The sequence below is a fragment of the Sarcophilus harrisii genome, chromosome 3 (genome assembly GCF_902635505.1).
Source record: "Sarcophilus harrisii chromosome 3, mSarHar1.11, whole genome shotgun sequence".
In the NCBI taxonomy this organism is placed as follows: domain Eukaryota; kingdom Metazoa; phylum Chordata; class Mammalia; order Dasyuromorphia; family Dasyuridae; genus Sarcophilus; species Sarcophilus harrisii.
The window spans coordinates 310,572,069-310,590,882 of record NC_045428.1 but is presented as its reverse complement, the minus strand read 5'-3'; the positions used below and the strand labels follow the sequence as shown (position 1 = coordinate 310,590,882).

Below are 18,814 nucleotides of genomic sequence, written 5' to 3'. Positions count from 1 at the left end.
TTCTATGCTCACCTCATCCAATGATTTCCAGTTCTCTTGAAGAAAGTATTTGAGATGAACAGGTATTTCTAAGCAATCTAAAAAATTTTCACCTTTTTCATTTCTTGATACTGAAGTACATTTTCCACAAATTTTTATTGTCCTACTGTGAAGCCACATTTAAATTCAAGTCATTTGGCATCAGAATGTCATTGACATAATTTAGAAGATTCTGTCAAGTTTTTCATCAAAATTCTTTATGTCCTAATCCTTTGCAATGTATGCTGGCATATAAGCAAAAAATTGCCTTCTTTACTGTTTCCTAATACTCATTATGTGCATTGCAAAATGATATTACCAAGTATCTCATTAAACGATTTTTTTTAAAACCTCTGAGTAAAAAAAAAAATGAAACCATTTCTGCCAATTTATTTATTCACTTCTCAGAGCAGAGAACCCATGAGCTACCCTTGGAATTATTGCTAACTTCTTCATGTCTTTTTGTTTATTGAGAGTAAAAATTTGAATATGATAAAATTCCTTCAGTAGCACGTGTTGATTCATTGGTTATTGGACAACAATCTCTTGTCAAGAATACCAGCAATTAAATTCAAGTTTAGTCTAAATACATTGTGTTATCTAAGTAGTATCTGCCCTCTTTTTTATATTGCCAATATAATTGTAGAAGCAGAATGGGGATGTGAAGGGCCAAAGGACATTTGCATTGTCTATGGCTTGTCATCACACACAGACACAGACACACACAAGTTCGTTACCAGTGGCAAATCTGCCAATGAGTCTGTTACTAGCTGGGAAGCTGGACAATTAACAGAGTCTGTCCTTTGAGAGGTTCTTAAATCTTTGGGGTTGTGAGAACACAGAGCCACTTTAATGCCAAATGAGGCGCCAAAATAATACTTTGGCAAATAACTTATTTTTTTTTAAAATGCAAATATCCAGAAGGAGTGGGTAATATGTTAGGGTTGTTTATTAAACTCAGTCATTAAATTTATTAATTGAGTTATCCCATTGTAATGCAAACTTGTCTGGAAATGGGATACAGATAAGGCCTTATCATCTCTAAATACTTTAGCTTGAATGAATATATTCATTTACTGAATAAATATTTATAATACTTAATAAAAATTAACATTTTTATAGTGCTTAAAGATTTACAAGGCATTTAACATGTTATTTCATGCATACTTCATAAACACCCAATGAAATAAGTACTATTATTATTTCTATTTTACAGATGAGCAAACTGAGGCTACAAGAGATTAAGTGATTTTTCCAGGTTTACACAACTAGTTAAGTATCTGAGGCAAGATTTGAACTTGGGACTTTTTGATTTCAACTTCATATCTCCCTTCATTCATACTTCCATGTGCTAGTCATTATGCTCAATGTCTTTCTTATTTAGCAACTGACTGAAGGCATATTTCTTTAGATGGAGAACCACCATAAATAAGTTTTGATTGATAAATCCTCTTTCATTGGTGCAGTGGGAAACACAAAGCATGGTTTGTAAGGAATTGAGAGTATATTCTTAGTTACCATCAATATGAAATTGATTTAAGAGTAATATTGTTATGGGTTTATTGAATAAATAATTTTCATTCATGTTGCTGTTCTTATAGGAAGATTCACTTATGTCTATGTGGTTCTTTATAAGTGATCTTTATTAAGGCAGTCAGGACAAATATCACTGTGTTCATCAGACAGATGAATAAATAGGACTCAGAATAATGAAGAGAATTGCTTAAAATTATGTCTAGGAAGTGGTCAAATCAGAGTGAAAACTCAGTTCTTCTAATGTTTTATTTCTCACTCTTGCCTTTCATGCTCTACTTCTGAGAGAACAATTGCTCAGAACATAGGAAAAAAAATTATAAAAGTCATTCAATCTGCTTCTTATTTTCCTTATTTTAAATTTTTGCAGATTAAAAGGATGTCTCTCAGAAAGGAAGAAGGTAAGTTTTTATTTTTTAAATGAATTGGACTAGTTGTAGTCTTTCATTTATGGTTTTTCCCAACTCCATCTTCCAACCACATTCTTAAGAAATCTAATAAAAGTAATAACATTTTTAATACCTAGTAATAATATCTAACACATAGTCTTTGGTTGTTCCAAATGATTCTTTTTCATGTCTTTTGGTCATATGCCCTAAGAAAAGGTATGAAATCGAAAAAAAAGCATTTAAATCTAGGACAATAGAATTCTATAAAGCGATTTTAATTTCCATTGGCATGTTTTATAACTGAAATCCATGTCCCTATAACTATATGCCATGCATTTAATTTTTATTTGGCTGAAATTTAGAGTTGAGAAGGACCATTCATAATAAGGTATGGATTAGAAGAGGACTTTGCTCAAATATAAGATGGGGAAATAATTTTTCTTATATAGATATGATACTGATGTTAGTTATTTCAACATGTATTTAATCTTGTGTGCAAAGCACAGTGGTAGACAATTAAGGAAATGTAAAGACATATATCCAAATATGGAAGATGCATGTGTATATGTATACTTATGTATATATATAAACATATAACTTGATGTCATCTTGGGCTTTGTGTTAATTGTCTCAGATAAGTTTCTCCATCTATCCTTGGTTGGACGAATGAATGAATGAAACATTTACTAAGTACTTCCTGTATGAAAAACACTGCACTAAACACTGGGGATAGAGCTTAGAGATAATACAAATAGGAAAGTCAATCCTTGCTCTGAAGGAGCTCATGTTCTAATGTCAGAGACAACACATGAGGAAGGTTTCAACTGTAAGTCAGATGGAAATGTCCTATTGTCTTAAGGGAACAGCAATATATTATAAGTATATATTAATTCTTCTTCCTTAATGTCAATTCCACTGATAAAATGACAGTAGTTTCTGATGTTAAAGCATTTAACAGCACTAAAGACTTCCTTGACAATAACCTCCTTTTTGGGGGGTTTTCCCACAAGAATAGTTAGCAGATTGAATTTCTAAAGGGATGGTTGAAAAGACTAGATGCTCCTAATGGAGAATGGTTTTCTTCACTGGTCCTATCTTCCTTCCTGTGGTGACACCCCTGAGAATTAGGAGCTATTATTATTCCCATTTTACAGATGAATAAATTCACAAAAGTCAAGTGACTATTCCTGAGCCACACAGGTTTTTTTAAAAATGCCAAATCCAGCACTCTGTCCACTGAGACATCTAGCTGCCTTTATAGGACCTTAAAAGTCAGGGAGTCCACTCTCCTCATTTTATAGATGAAGTAACTTAGATGCAGAGAATTCAGTGATTATCTCAGAATCAGACAACTAATGTTGGAGACAGTATATGAATGGAGGTCTTCCTTGCTGGCCCACTATCAGCAGTTCTGTGGTCTGGGAACACAGACCCTGGTCATCTTTGAAGACAAAACTAACAGACTTTAATTTCTAAAATTATATATCGAGATGAATATAAAAAGAGGTCTTTCAAAAGGGTCTCTCAAATTGTCAGCACATAAAAGGATCTTGAGATAAAAAGTACGAGAAGCACTGTATCATATGCCATACTACCCTTCTGCTGCCATATTATTTTCCCCTAGTTGGAAGTAAGTTTCTTAACATCAGATGTTTTCATTTTTGTCTTTATATCCTCTCATACAATGTATGGGAAGTTCTTAATGCTTGTTAAATTGAATTGGATTGCTTGAGAACTGAACTATGAACAAAGACTAAAAGTTTTTAAGAAGCTAAAGTTAAGATGATGCTTTTGGTTTTTATAGTCTTCAATTCCTTTGTGTTAAAGAGGGTTAATAATAAGTGCAAACTCACATATTTAGGTTTTTCGTTTGTTTTTGTTTAACAAAGCACTTGACACACTATTTTAAATCCTGTGATTTATATGGATCAAATATTTTGCCTATTTTATTGATGTGGAAATGGTATATGGTATCATACATACTTGTAAACCCTGCTTCTTGAGAAACTGAAACTGCAGGGTTATGTGACTTGAGAGTTCTGAGCTACAGTAGAGCTAAAGCCACCCCAAGTCTGATACCAATAAGATGAATCCTTTAAAGCTGGGTAGTGCCAGGTTGCTTAAGGATAGACCAACTGGAGCAAGTCAGCTTTCTGCCCAGATAAGCAGTGCTGCACTTCCAAACCTCTTCCAAGAAAAGAACAAAAATGGGAACAAAGGCTTAGCATAGAGCTAAATGACTTACTAAGACAGTAAATGAGAGGGCTGAGTCAAACTCAGGTTTTCTACCCATCAGAATGCTTTTCCCATTAGACCACTGCCTCCTGGGGAAGGAATGTGGGATGGAGACAACATGGAATGGAACCATCAACAATTTCTTTTTTGTTGTTTTGACAGTGACCCATCAAGTAACAAAGGCAGAAGACACAGAAGAGGATTCCACGCAAGAAGGTGGGAAAGTTATTTTCTTACTTCTTTTTGTCTTTTAATGTGTTTTATATTTAGAGATGCTCATAAAAGAAGACAAGGTTTCAGAAGCATTTTTGTAGGTAGAAGCGGGAATCCTATGGTTTTCCTCTCCCAATTGGATAATTGTATTCTAGGATAGGGGTCTCTTTTTTTTTTAAAGTAGGGAATTATAATTTTAGTCATTCCAAAGCAATAAATAAACTATCTCTATAACTAAGTAACACATCTAAAATAATGAAATAATGACTGGATTGTAATTTCATTGATATCTTTCATATGGATAGCTAAAGCTATCAACATGGAATCCAGAAAATTTAAGTTTGAGACATTGGCATAAGTGAATAGACTCCTCAAAGTGAGTCTAATTCTTGGGTAGAGGCTTTTGTTCCTTTGGTAATTTTTGCTGGATATGAGTCCTGCTGAGCCCTCAATGTATGCTTTAGAAAACTAGCCAGATGTCAGAGGCTTCCATTAGGGTTATCATTACAGGGCAGTCTATAGAGTTAGGGTCAAGTTTGAAAGGCATTCTAAATAGGTTGTCTGATCTCAGTGATTTGATTGTATTGCAGAATTGGAAGACTCCTTAGATAGAAAGCAGAAAGTGTTGGAAGCACTGAGAAGGAACCCTAATTTACTGAAGCAGTTTCGGCCAATTTTAGAGGAAACCCTCGAAGAAAAACTGGAAAGCATGGGACTAAAAAGGGCAAGTTTCTATGAATGAAGGAGTAATTATATACTTTTACTTGCTGAGATGTTCTGAGATATAAAATGTTCTTAAACTAATGAATTATATATAACAATATAATTAACAAATTTGTTAGTTGTTCTTTCACTACTTAACTTTATTTGGGAAAAACATACATACACACACGAATAATATATATGTTAAAGACCATAAGGTAAAAAGCAAGCAAAGAAAAATAGACTCTTAATGAATTACATTTTGTTTCACACATTTACTATTCAAAATAATTGCTTTAAAGCAGTTGAATGGTGAAATCTCCAGACTTGTTTTATTAATGGGAAATTTGCTTCTGAAATCAGGCGTGAGATCAGAATAAAGACAATGGAAAACAATATTTAGTGTTTATGTAGTGTTTTAAGTTTTGTAAATCATTTTGCAAATATTATCTCATTTTATCCTTACAAGAACCTGGAAAGTAGATGCTATTATTATTATTATTATTATTCAGAGATGAGCTAGACAGAAGACACTTGTTCATGTCCCATAGTTTGTAAATGTTTGAGGCTCTATATGAATTTAGGCTTTCCTGATTACAGCTCCATCACTTTGTTATACCACCAAGGTGCCTCTTTTGAATTTGGTTTCAAATCTTATTTTAGACACTCATTGTGTGAAAATCAGCAAGCTATTTAATATTTCTAAGCCTCACTTTCCTTAGCTTTAAATGAAGATGATCTCTACACCAGACCAGTGAAGTGGGAGTTAAGTGAAATAAACTATGTAAAGTGCTTTGTAAACCTTAAAATGATATATAAATATGAGCTATTATTATTTTTTTATTTTTATTATTTTTTTCCTGAGGCAACTGGGGTTAAGTTATTTGTCCAGGATCGCACATCTAGGAAGTGTTAAGTGTCGAGGTCAGATTTGAACTCATATCCTCCTGACTTCAAGGCTGGTGCTCTATGTACTGCACCACCTAGTTGCCCCTATTATTATTTTTTTATTTTTATTTTTTGCTGAGACAACTGGGGTTAAGGTATTTGCCCAGGATCGCACATCTAGGAAGTGTTAAGTGTCGAGGTCAGATTTGAACTCATGTCCTCCTGACTTCAAGGCTGGTGCTCTATGTACTGCACCACCTAGTTGCCCCTATTATTTTCTTCATTATTCCTGGTGGGCTGGAAAAATATTTAGAAATAAGACTAAAGAGAAGATACAAGAAAGACATCTCTCCTTATATTTAAATAAATATTTAAAGTAATATTTTATTTTTTTCCAATTACAATTTTAACATTCATTTAAAGAAAATTTGACTTCCATATTCTCTCCCTTTATCCCTCTCCTCCCTCTTCTCTTAGATGATAAACAATTTTATAATAGATTATACATATTCAGTCATGCAAAACATATTTCCACATTATTCATTTTGCAAAAGAACACAGATTTTTAAAAACTTTGAAAAATAAAGAAAGTGAAAAAAAGTCTGTTTTGATCTGCTTTCAAACTCCATCAGTTCTTTTTCTGGAGGCAAATAACATTTTTCTTCCTGAATCCTTTGGAATTCTGACACAGATTCTTACTGGTAGCTGTATCTATCATCTATTTTTGTCTATTTTAGGGTACAAAGGGAATATCTGATCAGACTCACAGAAATCTGGACTCAATATTAAAAACCCACCGAGAACAAAAAGCCAAAAGGTTTTCAGAACTCTTGAAACTAAGGGACAAGCTTATCAAGGAGGTGGCTCAAAAAATCATTGAAAGGCAGCAGAATGAAAGTACACTGTTACAGCCTGCTAAGGTGGCTGTAGGTAAGTAGGTAGAGGAATTGTCTCTGGGAAACTGTGCATGAAACATGGGGAATTCTAGTTATTAATACATCAATATTCATAGAACTTGGAGCTATGTTATAAATAGTTCAGAATTTTAAAACCCTTAAAGACCATCAGATCCAAATCCTTCCTTTTACAGATGAGACAGCTAAAGTTGAGACAGATTAAGCAAATTGGCTAAGATAATAATTTGCTTCTTTTTATATCTGTAAATCTAGACTTAGATCTAGACTTAGAAAACTCTTACGGAGGTTAAAGGTAAGATCTAGAAAAGGAAATAACCTACTCACTGGGCATCTAGATGGTATCATAGTACATAGCTACTGGGTGTGGAGTCAGAGAGACCTGAGTTCAAATTCAGTCTCAGACATACTTATTAGCTGTGTGACCCTATGCAAATCATCTAACCCTGGTTTGCTTCAATTTCCTCATCTGTAAAATGGAGCTAATATACCTACTTACTAAGGTTGTTGTGAGGATGAAATAATAATTGTAAAGAACTTGGCATTGTATCTGGCACAAAGCAGGTTAATTATTTTTATTATTGTTATTATGATTAAGTTGGATTTCAAACTCAGGTCTTCTGATTCCCAAAGCAAATATTCATTCTATTTCACTATCTTGCATTTTCTGCTGTCCCATATTACCTCTGTCTCTAGGTCCTCAAACAGAAACTGTCAGAAAAGACTCCCTTGCTATTTCTTAACTACCATGTGAATATTTAAGGCTTAATCTGGGAAACTTTCCCCAACCTTTGTAGGGCTCCCTTCAGTCTAAGAGCTTTTTGGGTGGTCACTGCATACAAATTAGCTCCAGCAAATGAGCTGTGGGCCTAAAAGAAATGAGGCTATTGGAAAAGGCAAATAGGATTACAAATGGATAATAAGACTCTCAGATCTCATATAGAGCTCAATACTTATAATATTTCCTGGTGCTTCTACTGGACAAACATATTAAGAATTAAGAAATCATTTTTGTTTACTAATGGATTTAGATTGTTAGCCATTTCCTAATCAATGAATACTCACTCTGTTTCTAGTTCCTTAATAATATAAAAGTATATGTATATTGTTATTCATCAATATGTATATTGTTATATGATGGAGTTTTCTTTCTGTCTTTAATCTTCTTAGGTCTGAAAGCGAATTTAATTAAATTGCACTCCTACTTATAAATAAGTTGAATCTAAGTCCTTTCAGATGGATATGTTCTTATACTATTGTTTAAAAAGCTCAAGAATAGTTTTCATTTTCTTCACTAATATTTTCAGTGTGTAACTTTTGGGATATTCTTTATATCTAATTTGACTTTCCTATTTCAATTCCTCCCCAAATCTTCCATTCTTTCTTTCATAAAGGCAATAAATGACTGTTACCATTCTCCAGACTTCTAAATGAAGGTCATTATTTTTTCTTTTAATTGCTGATCCCTTTCTCTTCCTCCTCTCCTTCAACCTCAGTGCAGTCAGGATGGTAGGAGGGACCTTTTATTTACTCTGTTTTCTGCTTAATTCAGCTAGGACCTTGTGGAGTGTGAGTAACTTTGTGTTGTGTTTCATTAATAGAAATCATATAGCTCTAGTCTATTTGATTTAAAGCATCTTCCAATATCTATTTGTATTTTAAAGTTGTCTTCAAATAGACCCCAAAGATTTCTCCTTGATCATCAGAAAAGCTTGTTTTTAGCATTCCTCTGAATGCATCTGATCCAAATCCTTTCCATCTAACCATGTCCTGTTCAAAATTTTTAGGCTGAGCTCCCTTTTATTTTCTACCATTATCCTAACACATATGATTTTCCTTTTTCTGAGTTCCTATAGCAGTTGAAAAAACCAGTACAGTTCTTGTATAATCAAACCTTGATAATAGTAACTGCAACATGGTTCGATATATGGTCGATGAATTGAATAATATCCCATGTTGTTTTATTTGATTTCTTGTTCATGAGCCTTGCTTCTTATGCCTCTCATGATCAGGGGCGTATGTTATTCTTGTCTTGTGCCAACTTCAGCAATTGGCATAGTGCTAGGTACATAGTAAGTAAAGGAAAAGAATAAGCATTTACATATTCTTTGATACTATACCTTCTTGTTGCCAAGCTAGTATTTTTCTTATTTTCCTGTTATTGCAAGTTCATCTATTTTCTATCTTTCTTAGAAAGTGCCCACTTCAGGGTAAATATGCTTTTTTATAATCAAACATTTGATTTGATTAATTTTATGTCAGCAAGAACAGAATGAGTGAATTCACAATGGAGATGTTCAGTGTTTGAATTTTCAACTTCTCCATCATAAAAATCTCCGCAGAGATATTTAAATCTTCAGTTAGAAGTAACTGCTAAGACCTCTTGTGGAGAGGCTTTCTTGCACTATGGACCCAAGCAATTCAGTCAAGAATAGAGGCTTGAATGATGAAGTCCTGGGATTGTGGTTTAGGCTACAGCTAGAGTGACTTGGCTGTAAAAATAAGCGATGCTGTTTCCTGTTTACTTTTTGTGTTGTATTCTCTGGGATTTCTCCAAAACATGTGGCCCTTTGCTTGGATAAATACTGCCACCCAGGGACTTAACTGGGGATTTCTTGTCAAATTTTCTAAAATAGTTTGAAAAGTGAACCAGTGAGGTTGTATAATTAGTGCTAAGTCCACGACTAAGATACAAGTCTCCTGATCAAGGTCCACCGGTATTTTTATTATATCAAAATCTTGACTTATCAAGAAAATCAGCCTTCTAGTGAAAACATGGAAAAGAAGCTATGTTCTTGAGGCTTAAGCAAAGAGAATGAGATGCTAGTGTTTAATAATCTCTTGATTTTTCTTTGTCCTTGTTTTTTCTTTCTTAGTTTTCTCTTTTTTTGTGTTCTAATACCTTGAAGATCAATGAATATATGTTTCATCTACTAGTAGAGAATGTATTTTTTTAAATAAATTAAATTTAATTCAGTTAAACAAATCTGTGTTGAGTTCCTATTATTCATGAAGGGATTTGTTTGTTTAGGATGGAATAATTTTATTTTAGTGCTAGGAGAAAATTTGGAGATCATCCAAATATAGCTTCTCACTTTATAGACGAGAAAATGAGGATCAAAAAGGGAAAATGTTTTACTCAGAAACATTAGTTAGTTATTGATCCAGAATTATATCCCTGCTTTTCTGACTTCCAATCCAACCCTCAATATACTCAGGAGTTTTTGAATATAATATTGACTGTATTTGTGCAAGATTTGGCTGGGTCTAAGATTTCTCTCCATTTTTTTCAGTTTTTTCATTCCCAATATTCCCGCCAAAATTTTTGCTTTCATTTAAGAATACTTGATGGGGTTGCCATCTGTGCTTGGTATGAATATGTATTTATTCAGTCCTCTTTATTTCCTAGTCAAAAGTCAGAAGGGCTCATCGTCCACAAGAGAAGCTCAGCAGAAATCCAGAACACTGCGAGTTGAATCACAGTCTCAACGAACAGTGTCACCTAAGCCAACAACATCTCAGGGCAAAGTCAGTCATGTCCCTGCCACACCACAGATACCAGTCCCAACTCCACGGAGCAAAGTTTATGGTCCTCCTGGTCCTCCTGTTTCCCCTCGGCCTGGACTGAGGTGAGGCTCAAGCTCATAGCTATTGCCAGTGTTCTCTCTGTGATAACCATATGCATGGATAAATCCAAGCTTAAACCTGTTCCTTTTTTCACTTCCAAATTTTTCCTTCTGGAACTTATATATACCTCTAGAAGCAGAAGTGTGCTAGTAAATGTTTAATGTTTAACAACAAGCTAGGTTAATGCACAGGACACTCATTTAAGTTTTATCTGCATTATTAAAATTTTCTTCATCACTTTTTGAAATCTACACAATCCACAAAATATCAAGTTCTGGTTTGCAGTCAAGATATATAGGAACCAATAAATTTCCATTTGAGGAACCACTTTTAAATGTCTCTAACATATCCTTGCCTAGAGGTATATTAATAATTACTAGTACTTAACGTATGATGTAGAGTAGGATCTCAGCTCATTTTTGAAAAATATAAAATGGTGACTTTGGATGAAATATAATTTTAAAAAATACATGTTAAATTAAATTTAATAGTAATAAAAATTTTCTGTTTATATCTTCTCTGAACTTTCTTCTGCATGGGTATACAGTCTAGGCTATGTCTGGATTAGCTTTAGGGTAAATTGGTCTCTTTAATGATTTCCTACTTTAGAGCAGTACCAAGCACAGCCATAGTACACGAGATACTTGGGAGTGGAGAGAGTAACGGTTATACAAGGACAGTTGCTTCTCTTTACCATTGACTTACCTTCCCAACTGCTGCTGTCCCTGGGGAGTAAGCCGTGAGAGTAGGACTCAGGATACAGCTGAAGTCATTCGCTGGCAAAAGTCTTTGGAAATAGAGCATTTCAGCTTGGGAAGTGTGGAGTAAAAATGATTGTATTTTTTTTTTTAGCCTCCCTTGATTTTTAAAAAAAGTTTTGCTTATTTGTTTTCAGACTGTAACTGCCATTTTATTGATTTAGGAAACTACCAAGAAGGAATCTCCCTTTTACTGATGCAGATCGCTCCTCTATTTGTTGCCTTAGAGTTGTCTGGGGCCACTGACAGATTAAACCAACCAACTAATCAGTTAATAAGAAAACATTTTTTGGTTATTATATTATGCTTATTATATGTCAAGCTCTGTGCTAGGCCTGAGGATTACAAAGATAAATATGAAAATATTCAATTCTTCAAGTAATTCTAATTACTTGGCATTATATGTCAAAGTTACCCTTACATCATGAACATTGTCTTACCTCTTTGGAGTCTGAACATTACCATTGTTTGAAGAATAAGTTTTTATTCTTGGTCCTTCTTTGCTTTGAAAAAATGGTTTACTAACACCTTTTGTTTTTTCATTGTAGAATTCTTTGTACTGGCTCCTCAGAACTGAATTTTCCTTTTTAACTGTAAAGAAAAATTAAGTAAAAGTATCTTGATACAATGGCCATATTCAATAATACATGCAACATTCTGTCCCCATATTCCCTGATCTTTCTAATAAGATGAGGGAAGTATGTTTCATGATTTGTTCAAACTATGACTGAATATAAAAATTACTTCAAGTATCAATAATAATGACTGTTGATGATGATGGTAGCCAACATTTATATAGTGCTCTAAGGTTTGCAAAGAAATTTATATATGTTCTTTCATGTGGTCCTCACAATGACCTTGGGAGGTAGATATTATTATATTCCCATTTTACAGATGATAAAACTTAGGCTAACAGAAGTTAAGCACATAGCTAATAAATATTTGAAACTTGATTTGATCTTGGGTTTTTTGAACTTCAGCACTAGCTTTCTATTCACTATTCACAAAATGCTTGTTTTAATTTAATTTAATTGAAGGTAATTGTGAAACTGCTGAAAACAGTTAATAAAAAAAATGAACTGTATGTTCATTACAAATACTACATAACTATGAGGATAAGATTACCTGATTATGTAGTGACAACAAAAGATGACATGTAGACAACAAGAATGTTCCATTGGTACCCTCACAATGTCAGAAGAAAATGAGAATAGCTTCTAGAATATTGGGAGACTCTCTATAGAGAATTTATGGGAAGTCATGGAGAAGAAGGAACATATATGTGGTACAGTGGATAAAGCAGTGGGTTTGGAATCAGGAAAACATCTTCCTGAGTTCAAATCTGACCTCAGATCCTTATTAGCTGTGTGACCCTGGGCAAATCACTTAAACCTTTTTACCTCAATATCTCTTCTGTAAAATGAGCTGGAGAAGAAAATGGCTAAAATGAGTATGTCTTTGCCAATCGAAGACTTTCCTTTTCAGACTCTCTCAAAATACCATATGCAGACACTGTATCTGTTGATATGCTATGTCCCCTAATTAGAATGTAAAATACTCTTGAAAACAAACAGTGCTTTTGTTTTGCTTGGTCATCCTTATGTTCAAAATAGCGCCTAGCATCGTGTAGGTTCTTAATAAATGCTTGTTAGATTAGAGTGAAAAACTGGTAGTAGAAGAAAAGTTTTAGGGAGAAATTACTAGCTGAGCCTGCTGGTTAGAGAGCTATGAACAAGCCAAGAAAGAATTAGTTTGAATTATTCTATTAAATTAATTTGAATTATTCTATTAAATGAAATTCTATTAAAAAGTATTACTACTACTCAATTATTATTACTACGATAACTACTATACCTACTACTATTGCTATTATTACTACTGCTAATACTACTACTACTATAACATTAATATAGTGATTTACAATTATTATCTCATTTGATTTTCCCTAGGCTATTAGTCAAAATAGAGCTGGTGTACTCATAGACTATTTCAAGAGAAGCAGAGTATACAGAAGATGGAAGATCTTTATTATAATTCTTTAGCTATTATAATTCAAATGCTTCACATTTGAAGCATTGTGCTTAGTTCTCAGTAATACCTTTTAGGAAAGATTTTGGCAATTTGGAATTTATCCATAGGGCAAATTTGAAGGAACTCTAGACCATCCCACTTGAGGATTATATGAAGGTATTAGGGATATTTAGCTGAGAGAGAAGACTTAGGGGGATATAATAGTTTTTGTCAAATATTTGAAAATTAGTTATTCAAAAGAAATATTAGACTTGTTTTGCTTCATAACATTAAACAGTTACTCTTAAGCTATGTTTTGTAAAGTCAAGCACTCGGGCATATTAGAAGGAAAAATTTCCCATGTGTAGAGCTATCTAGAGGCGCATAATATGTTACCTCAGCTAATAAATTCCTCTTCATTGGAAGTCTTTAGGTATGTCATAGTTGGGAAATGAGAAATTTTTTTTTTTGTGGGCATGAGTTTTATTAGAAGGCCACTGGGATCTATTTTGACCCAATCCAATAAAAACTTAAGTTCCTTCTCTACCACATTAAATGCTAAAGGACAGAAAAATAAAAGTTAAAAAAATTCCTTCTTTCAAAGAATTTAACATTCCTTTTCATACATTTGAATCTTTTATACTTTCTAGCACATTTAACCTTCTGGAATACTTTCATACCCATTATTTCATTTTACTTATATTTGAAAATGTTACTCAAGTTCCTTCAAGAGTGACTTTACCTTTTCTCTATATTTATATATTTTAGCACCCCACCTTTCACATCTGAAGATGATTCAGAAAGAGACCGTATTTCCTATTCAAATCTTCAGGCTCCTTCTAAGATGGCTGTTAAAGATGACAATGATTGGGATTGGTCCGATACTGAAACTTCTGATGAGAAAGCCCCTGAGCCTATTTTGGCAAGTTCTGGTGGACTAACTTCCACAGGTGAGTGAACACTTTCTAGTTGGTTGATGAGGTAAGCAAGACTCGATTTATCTGGTTAATTTAATATCCTTTAGTCATCTTTATTTTTTTTTCTCTCTCTGTGTGTCTCTGTCTGTCTGTCTGCCTATCTCTGTTGGCATTCTTTTCTATATATAATACAGAGGTAGAAACTAATGTTATTTTCTGATAATTCCACATATTATCAGAGATCACAAAAATTAATTGATATTTTCCCCATTTATATGATACAGTTCAATTGCTTACTTAGCCTTCAGAATTTTATTTTAAATTGATTGGCCATGTGTAGCTTTAAACTTTTCACCTGTTAGATCCCATAATAACAGGATCAAAAGGAAACCTAAAAGACTGACTGGTCATACATTGTAACAATTGCAGTCTGTGAGTCATGAGGGCAACTAGAAGTGCAGTAGACAGAGCCAGGTTTGGAATCTAGAAGACACTTCTTCCCGAGTTCAAATCCAGCCTCAGACACTCACAAGCTGTGTGACCCTGGGCAAGTTACTTAATCTTATTTGCCTCAGTTTCCTCATTTGTAAAATGAGCTGGAGAAGGAAATGACAAATTACTCCAGTATCTTTGCAAAAAAAAAATCCCATATAGGGTCACAAAGAGTCGAACCTGACTGAAAGATGATTGAACAGCAATAGTTAGTTATCACAATTATTATTTATATTAACAAATATTTATAAAGTTTCTCTTCTGTGCAGAATGAGAGGTAGTAAAGTATGAATAGAAACTTGGAGTAAGGAAAATCTGGTTTTAAGTTCTGTCTCAGATATAGACTAGTTATGTGATCATTAATAAATCACTTTTCCATGCCCCAGGCAACTCATTAAGACTAAATTGAAAAGAAGTTGCTGTTCTATATCAGTAGAGGGAATTTCCATACCAGTACAATAATATACAATAAATACTTATTGATTGGTTTTTCAGCAAACACAAAGCTTTACATCCTCTTCCTAATTCTTTCTTCTTTCTCTTTACTCTTCTTTCTTTTGATCTTTCTTCATCTTTATAAACCTTTATAAAGTTGATTTATAAAAGTTGGACTAGGTGACACAAATAGTAGAACATTTACTTATCAGCCTTTTAGTGCTGATCTAAGCCCTTTGACTTTTTTGTAGGGACTCGAGTCCAGTCAATGGCCAAAACTCTAGAAAAACAGCTAATTGCTCCTGGGAAGAAGCCTACTGGAGGAGTGAACCTTTTCTCAGCTTCAGATACTGGACCATCTAAAACAACCATCTCAGCAAAGAAGGCCCAGGTAACATATAAAGTTTAATATAAGTCACACACACACATTCTTTTCTAAGTCAGTCATTTACTTTTAAGTCATGATGACTCACAGAAGCAACTGGAATGAAGATTCCTTGAGTGCGAGGAAATCAAAAATGAAAAGGGTACTTCATTAGGTTTTCCTACCTATTTCAAACCCTACTTTGGTGTCAAATGCTTGTTCAAATGAATGATTTATGTGGCAACTTAAGTATACAAACCAGGAAAGAGAAAATGAAACCCAGACATAAAATTCATGAGTTCAAAGGAGATTTATGAAAGGATTTTTTTTTATTTTAATAGTATTTTAGTTTTTCAAATACATGCAAAGATAATTTTCAACATTCACCTTTGTTTTCTAAATTTTTGTTTCTCTCGCCTTCCCTTCTCTCTCCCTAAGACAGCAAGCAATTCAATATAGATTAAACATGTACAATTCTTCTAAACATATCTCCATATTTGTGATGCTGCAGAAAAATCAGATCAAAGGGGAAAAAACACAAGAAAGGAAAAAAAAAACAAGCAAATAAGCAAAAATATAATACTATGCTTTGAGCCACATTCAGTCTCTCTCTCTGATTGTGGGTGGCTCTTTCTATCAAGTCTTTTGGTATTGCCTTGAATTATCTCAGTGTTAAAAAGAGCCAAGTGAAAGGATATTCTTTACATCTGGCTAGAAATGGGAGTGAGATAACAAGGCCCTTGGCAAAGATGGCTTCTCAGATGGCTTTCATTTTTTGCACAGGAAAAATCCTAGGATGACCAAGGAGGGAAATTTGTTTTGCTAGGTTATGCTTATTTGCATGTGGAATTTTTCTTTTCCCTCCCTTCATTTTGGAGGAGGCGAAAAAGAAAAAAAAAATTGCTCATTAAAATGAAAGCTTAAAGGGTCAGGATTATTACAGAACAAGATATCATTTAGGCCCAAATGGATACTCATCAGTAAGATTATTATTGGAGGAAAAAAAAAAATGGAAGACTGTCTAGTTGTCATTTAGGCCCAAGTAGATACTCATCAGTAAGATTATTATTGGAGGAAAAAAAAAAAAAGAATGGAAGACTATCCAGTTTTAGGGATAAAAGCAAATGAATATTTTAGAGATTTCCTAATCTACTCTTTGGTTCACTAATTTGTTGGATAGAATAAGAATACAAGAGTGATTTATTCAAAGTTAACTAAAAAGGGGGATGTAGATCAATCTATCAATACTTATTTTTTTTTTAATTAATACTTATTAAACACCTAGTAGATGTTTTGGGCACAGCACATAAAATGTCAGTCCTGGATGGAGACAGGAAAACTTGAGTTCAAATCTGGCCTCAGACATTAGGTTGTGTCCCTAAGCAAGTCACTTAATCCTGTTTGCTTCAACTTCCTCATTGGAAAATGAGCTGGAGAAAGAAATGGCAAACCACTCTAGTATTTTTACCAAGAAAACCCCAAATGGAGTAATGAGAGATCAGATACAACTGAAATGACTAAAAAACCCAACAAATGATCTTTACAATGTGCCAGATATTATAAAGCCATTTAGGCCCAAATGGATATTCATTATGTAGGTTATTATTGGGAGGAAAAAGAGTGAAAGAGTAGCTACTTTTAAAGATAAAAGCAAATGAATACTTAAGATATTCATTCAGATTATCTGGCAAATGTCAGGAGAAATGACCTTAGACCATTTTCTCAAATAAGGAGTCAATGATATAATAGAAGTACTTATGGTTGTGGGTGTTTTTTTTTTTTCCCCCCCCTTTTATTATGAGTAGGTTTTTTTTTTTTTTTTAATTAGTTGTGTAACCCTGGACAAGTGACTTAGCTTATTTTGACTTCAGTTTCTTCATCTGTAAAATGGGGGTTATCATAGCATTTACTTCTTGTGTGTATCAAAGGAAATAATAGCATGTAAGTTTCTTTACAAACCTTAAAATTCAATATAAATGCTAGCTATTATTATTATTAGCAGGACAGTTATTAGATTACAAAGTATAATACAAGATTTCAGGAATAGTTTTTAAACTGAATGGCATCTGAGGAAAAGGAAAAAATGTTCCTTCCTTCTTATCATTTTCTACCTAAATAAGTACTTTGATTTAATTTTAATCCAGATGCAGTATATACCCTGACTGCTTATTTTCTCATTTGTAAAATTGTTCTTTCCTTTTATTACTACAGTTTTCTGAAGATGACAGTGACTTAGATATCTCCTCGTTGGAAGAAATTCTTCAGGATTTAGATATGAATGAGAAGAAAAAACAGCCACAGAATTTGTCCTGGTCTCAACCAGTTGAGAAGCGTGGCAGGGTCTCCACAGATTCCCAGAGCACCAGTGTCTGGAGTTCAAGTAGCCCCAGGGTTGCGGGCTGGTGATTTGCACGGACATGCCTCCAGCTTGTCAGGGAGATGGTGCTGTCCCATTGACAACTTCCCAAGGGCAACTAGGAGTACCCATTTCACACATCTTACATCTTACCCGTTTAGTTGGCATCTTTCTTTATATTATCACCTCCATTTCCTCTCTAATTCAATCCAATAAACATTTATTAAATACCTGTTATGTATCAGGCATTGTGCTCAGCATTAGAATTACAACTAATTAAAAGAAAGACATCTGTCCATTATAATCTAATGGAATTTTTTTTTCTGAACTCATGTCTGAATATGTCTCTTCCATCTCCCATCCTTAGCAAACCCGTTCTTTATGACAGATTAAAAAAGAAAAGGGGGAAATACAATTTCCCATAGAATAGAACCAGTCAATATGTTATCCACACTCATAGTTACTCAATTTGATCAAGGAAAGGTGGGAAATGCATTTTCTCAAATGTCCAGAGTTAAGCTTAGTCACTGTGATTATGTTCAGGTCTTATTATCACTCTTCCCTTTTGGAGGAAAAAGTATAGAACAAGAGCATATAAAATGCATTTAGATGACTACCTTCTCTCTGCTCCTATAGTACTTTTTCAACCTATTATATGTATACTCTACCTGTAGGAGAATGCTTAGGCTATATCCTCCTCAGATCAAATGGCAGAGAAAATCTCTCTCTCTCTCTCTCTCTCTCTCTCTCTCTCTCTCTCTCTCTATATATATATATATATATATAGGGAGGGGGAGAGGGATGGAAAAAAGGAGGGAGGGAAAGAGGGAGGAGCGAAGAAGATGACAGAAACAGGAGGCTGAGAGACAGAGGCAGAGACAGACAGAGACAGACAGAGACATACATACACAGGGGCAGAGAGATACATACACATAGAGAAAGACACACATACAGAGTCAGAGA

General features: G+C 33.9%; 1 protein-coding gene across 1 annotated transcript in view; it reads left to right on the top strand.

Moving 5' to 3' along the window:
- Nucleotides 1-18,095, top strand: part of DZIP1L (DAZ interacting zinc finger protein 1 like) — a 57,999-nt gene extending 39,904 nt beyond the window's left edge. Inside the window, exons 9-16 of the mRNA XM_031959797.1 lie at nucleotides 1,922-1,952; nucleotides 4,338-4,391; nucleotides 4,979-5,112; nucleotides 6,716-6,908; nucleotides 10,302-10,521; nucleotides 14,056-14,237; nucleotides 15,383-15,522; nucleotides 17,707-18,095. Coding sequence (XP_031815657.1) covers nucleotides 1,922-1,952; nucleotides 4,338-4,391; nucleotides 4,979-5,112; nucleotides 6,716-6,908; nucleotides 10,302-10,521; nucleotides 14,056-14,237; nucleotides 15,383-15,522; nucleotides 17,707-17,901 — 1,149 coding nt within the window. The 3' untranslated portion in view covers nucleotides 17,902-18,095. The remainder of the gene's footprint in view (nucleotides 1-1,921; nucleotides 1,953-4,337; nucleotides 4,392-4,978; nucleotides 5,113-6,715; nucleotides 6,909-10,301; nucleotides 10,522-14,055; nucleotides 14,238-15,382; nucleotides 15,523-17,706) is intronic.
- The last annotated feature ends 719 nt before the right edge of the window (nucleotides 18,096-18,814 follow it).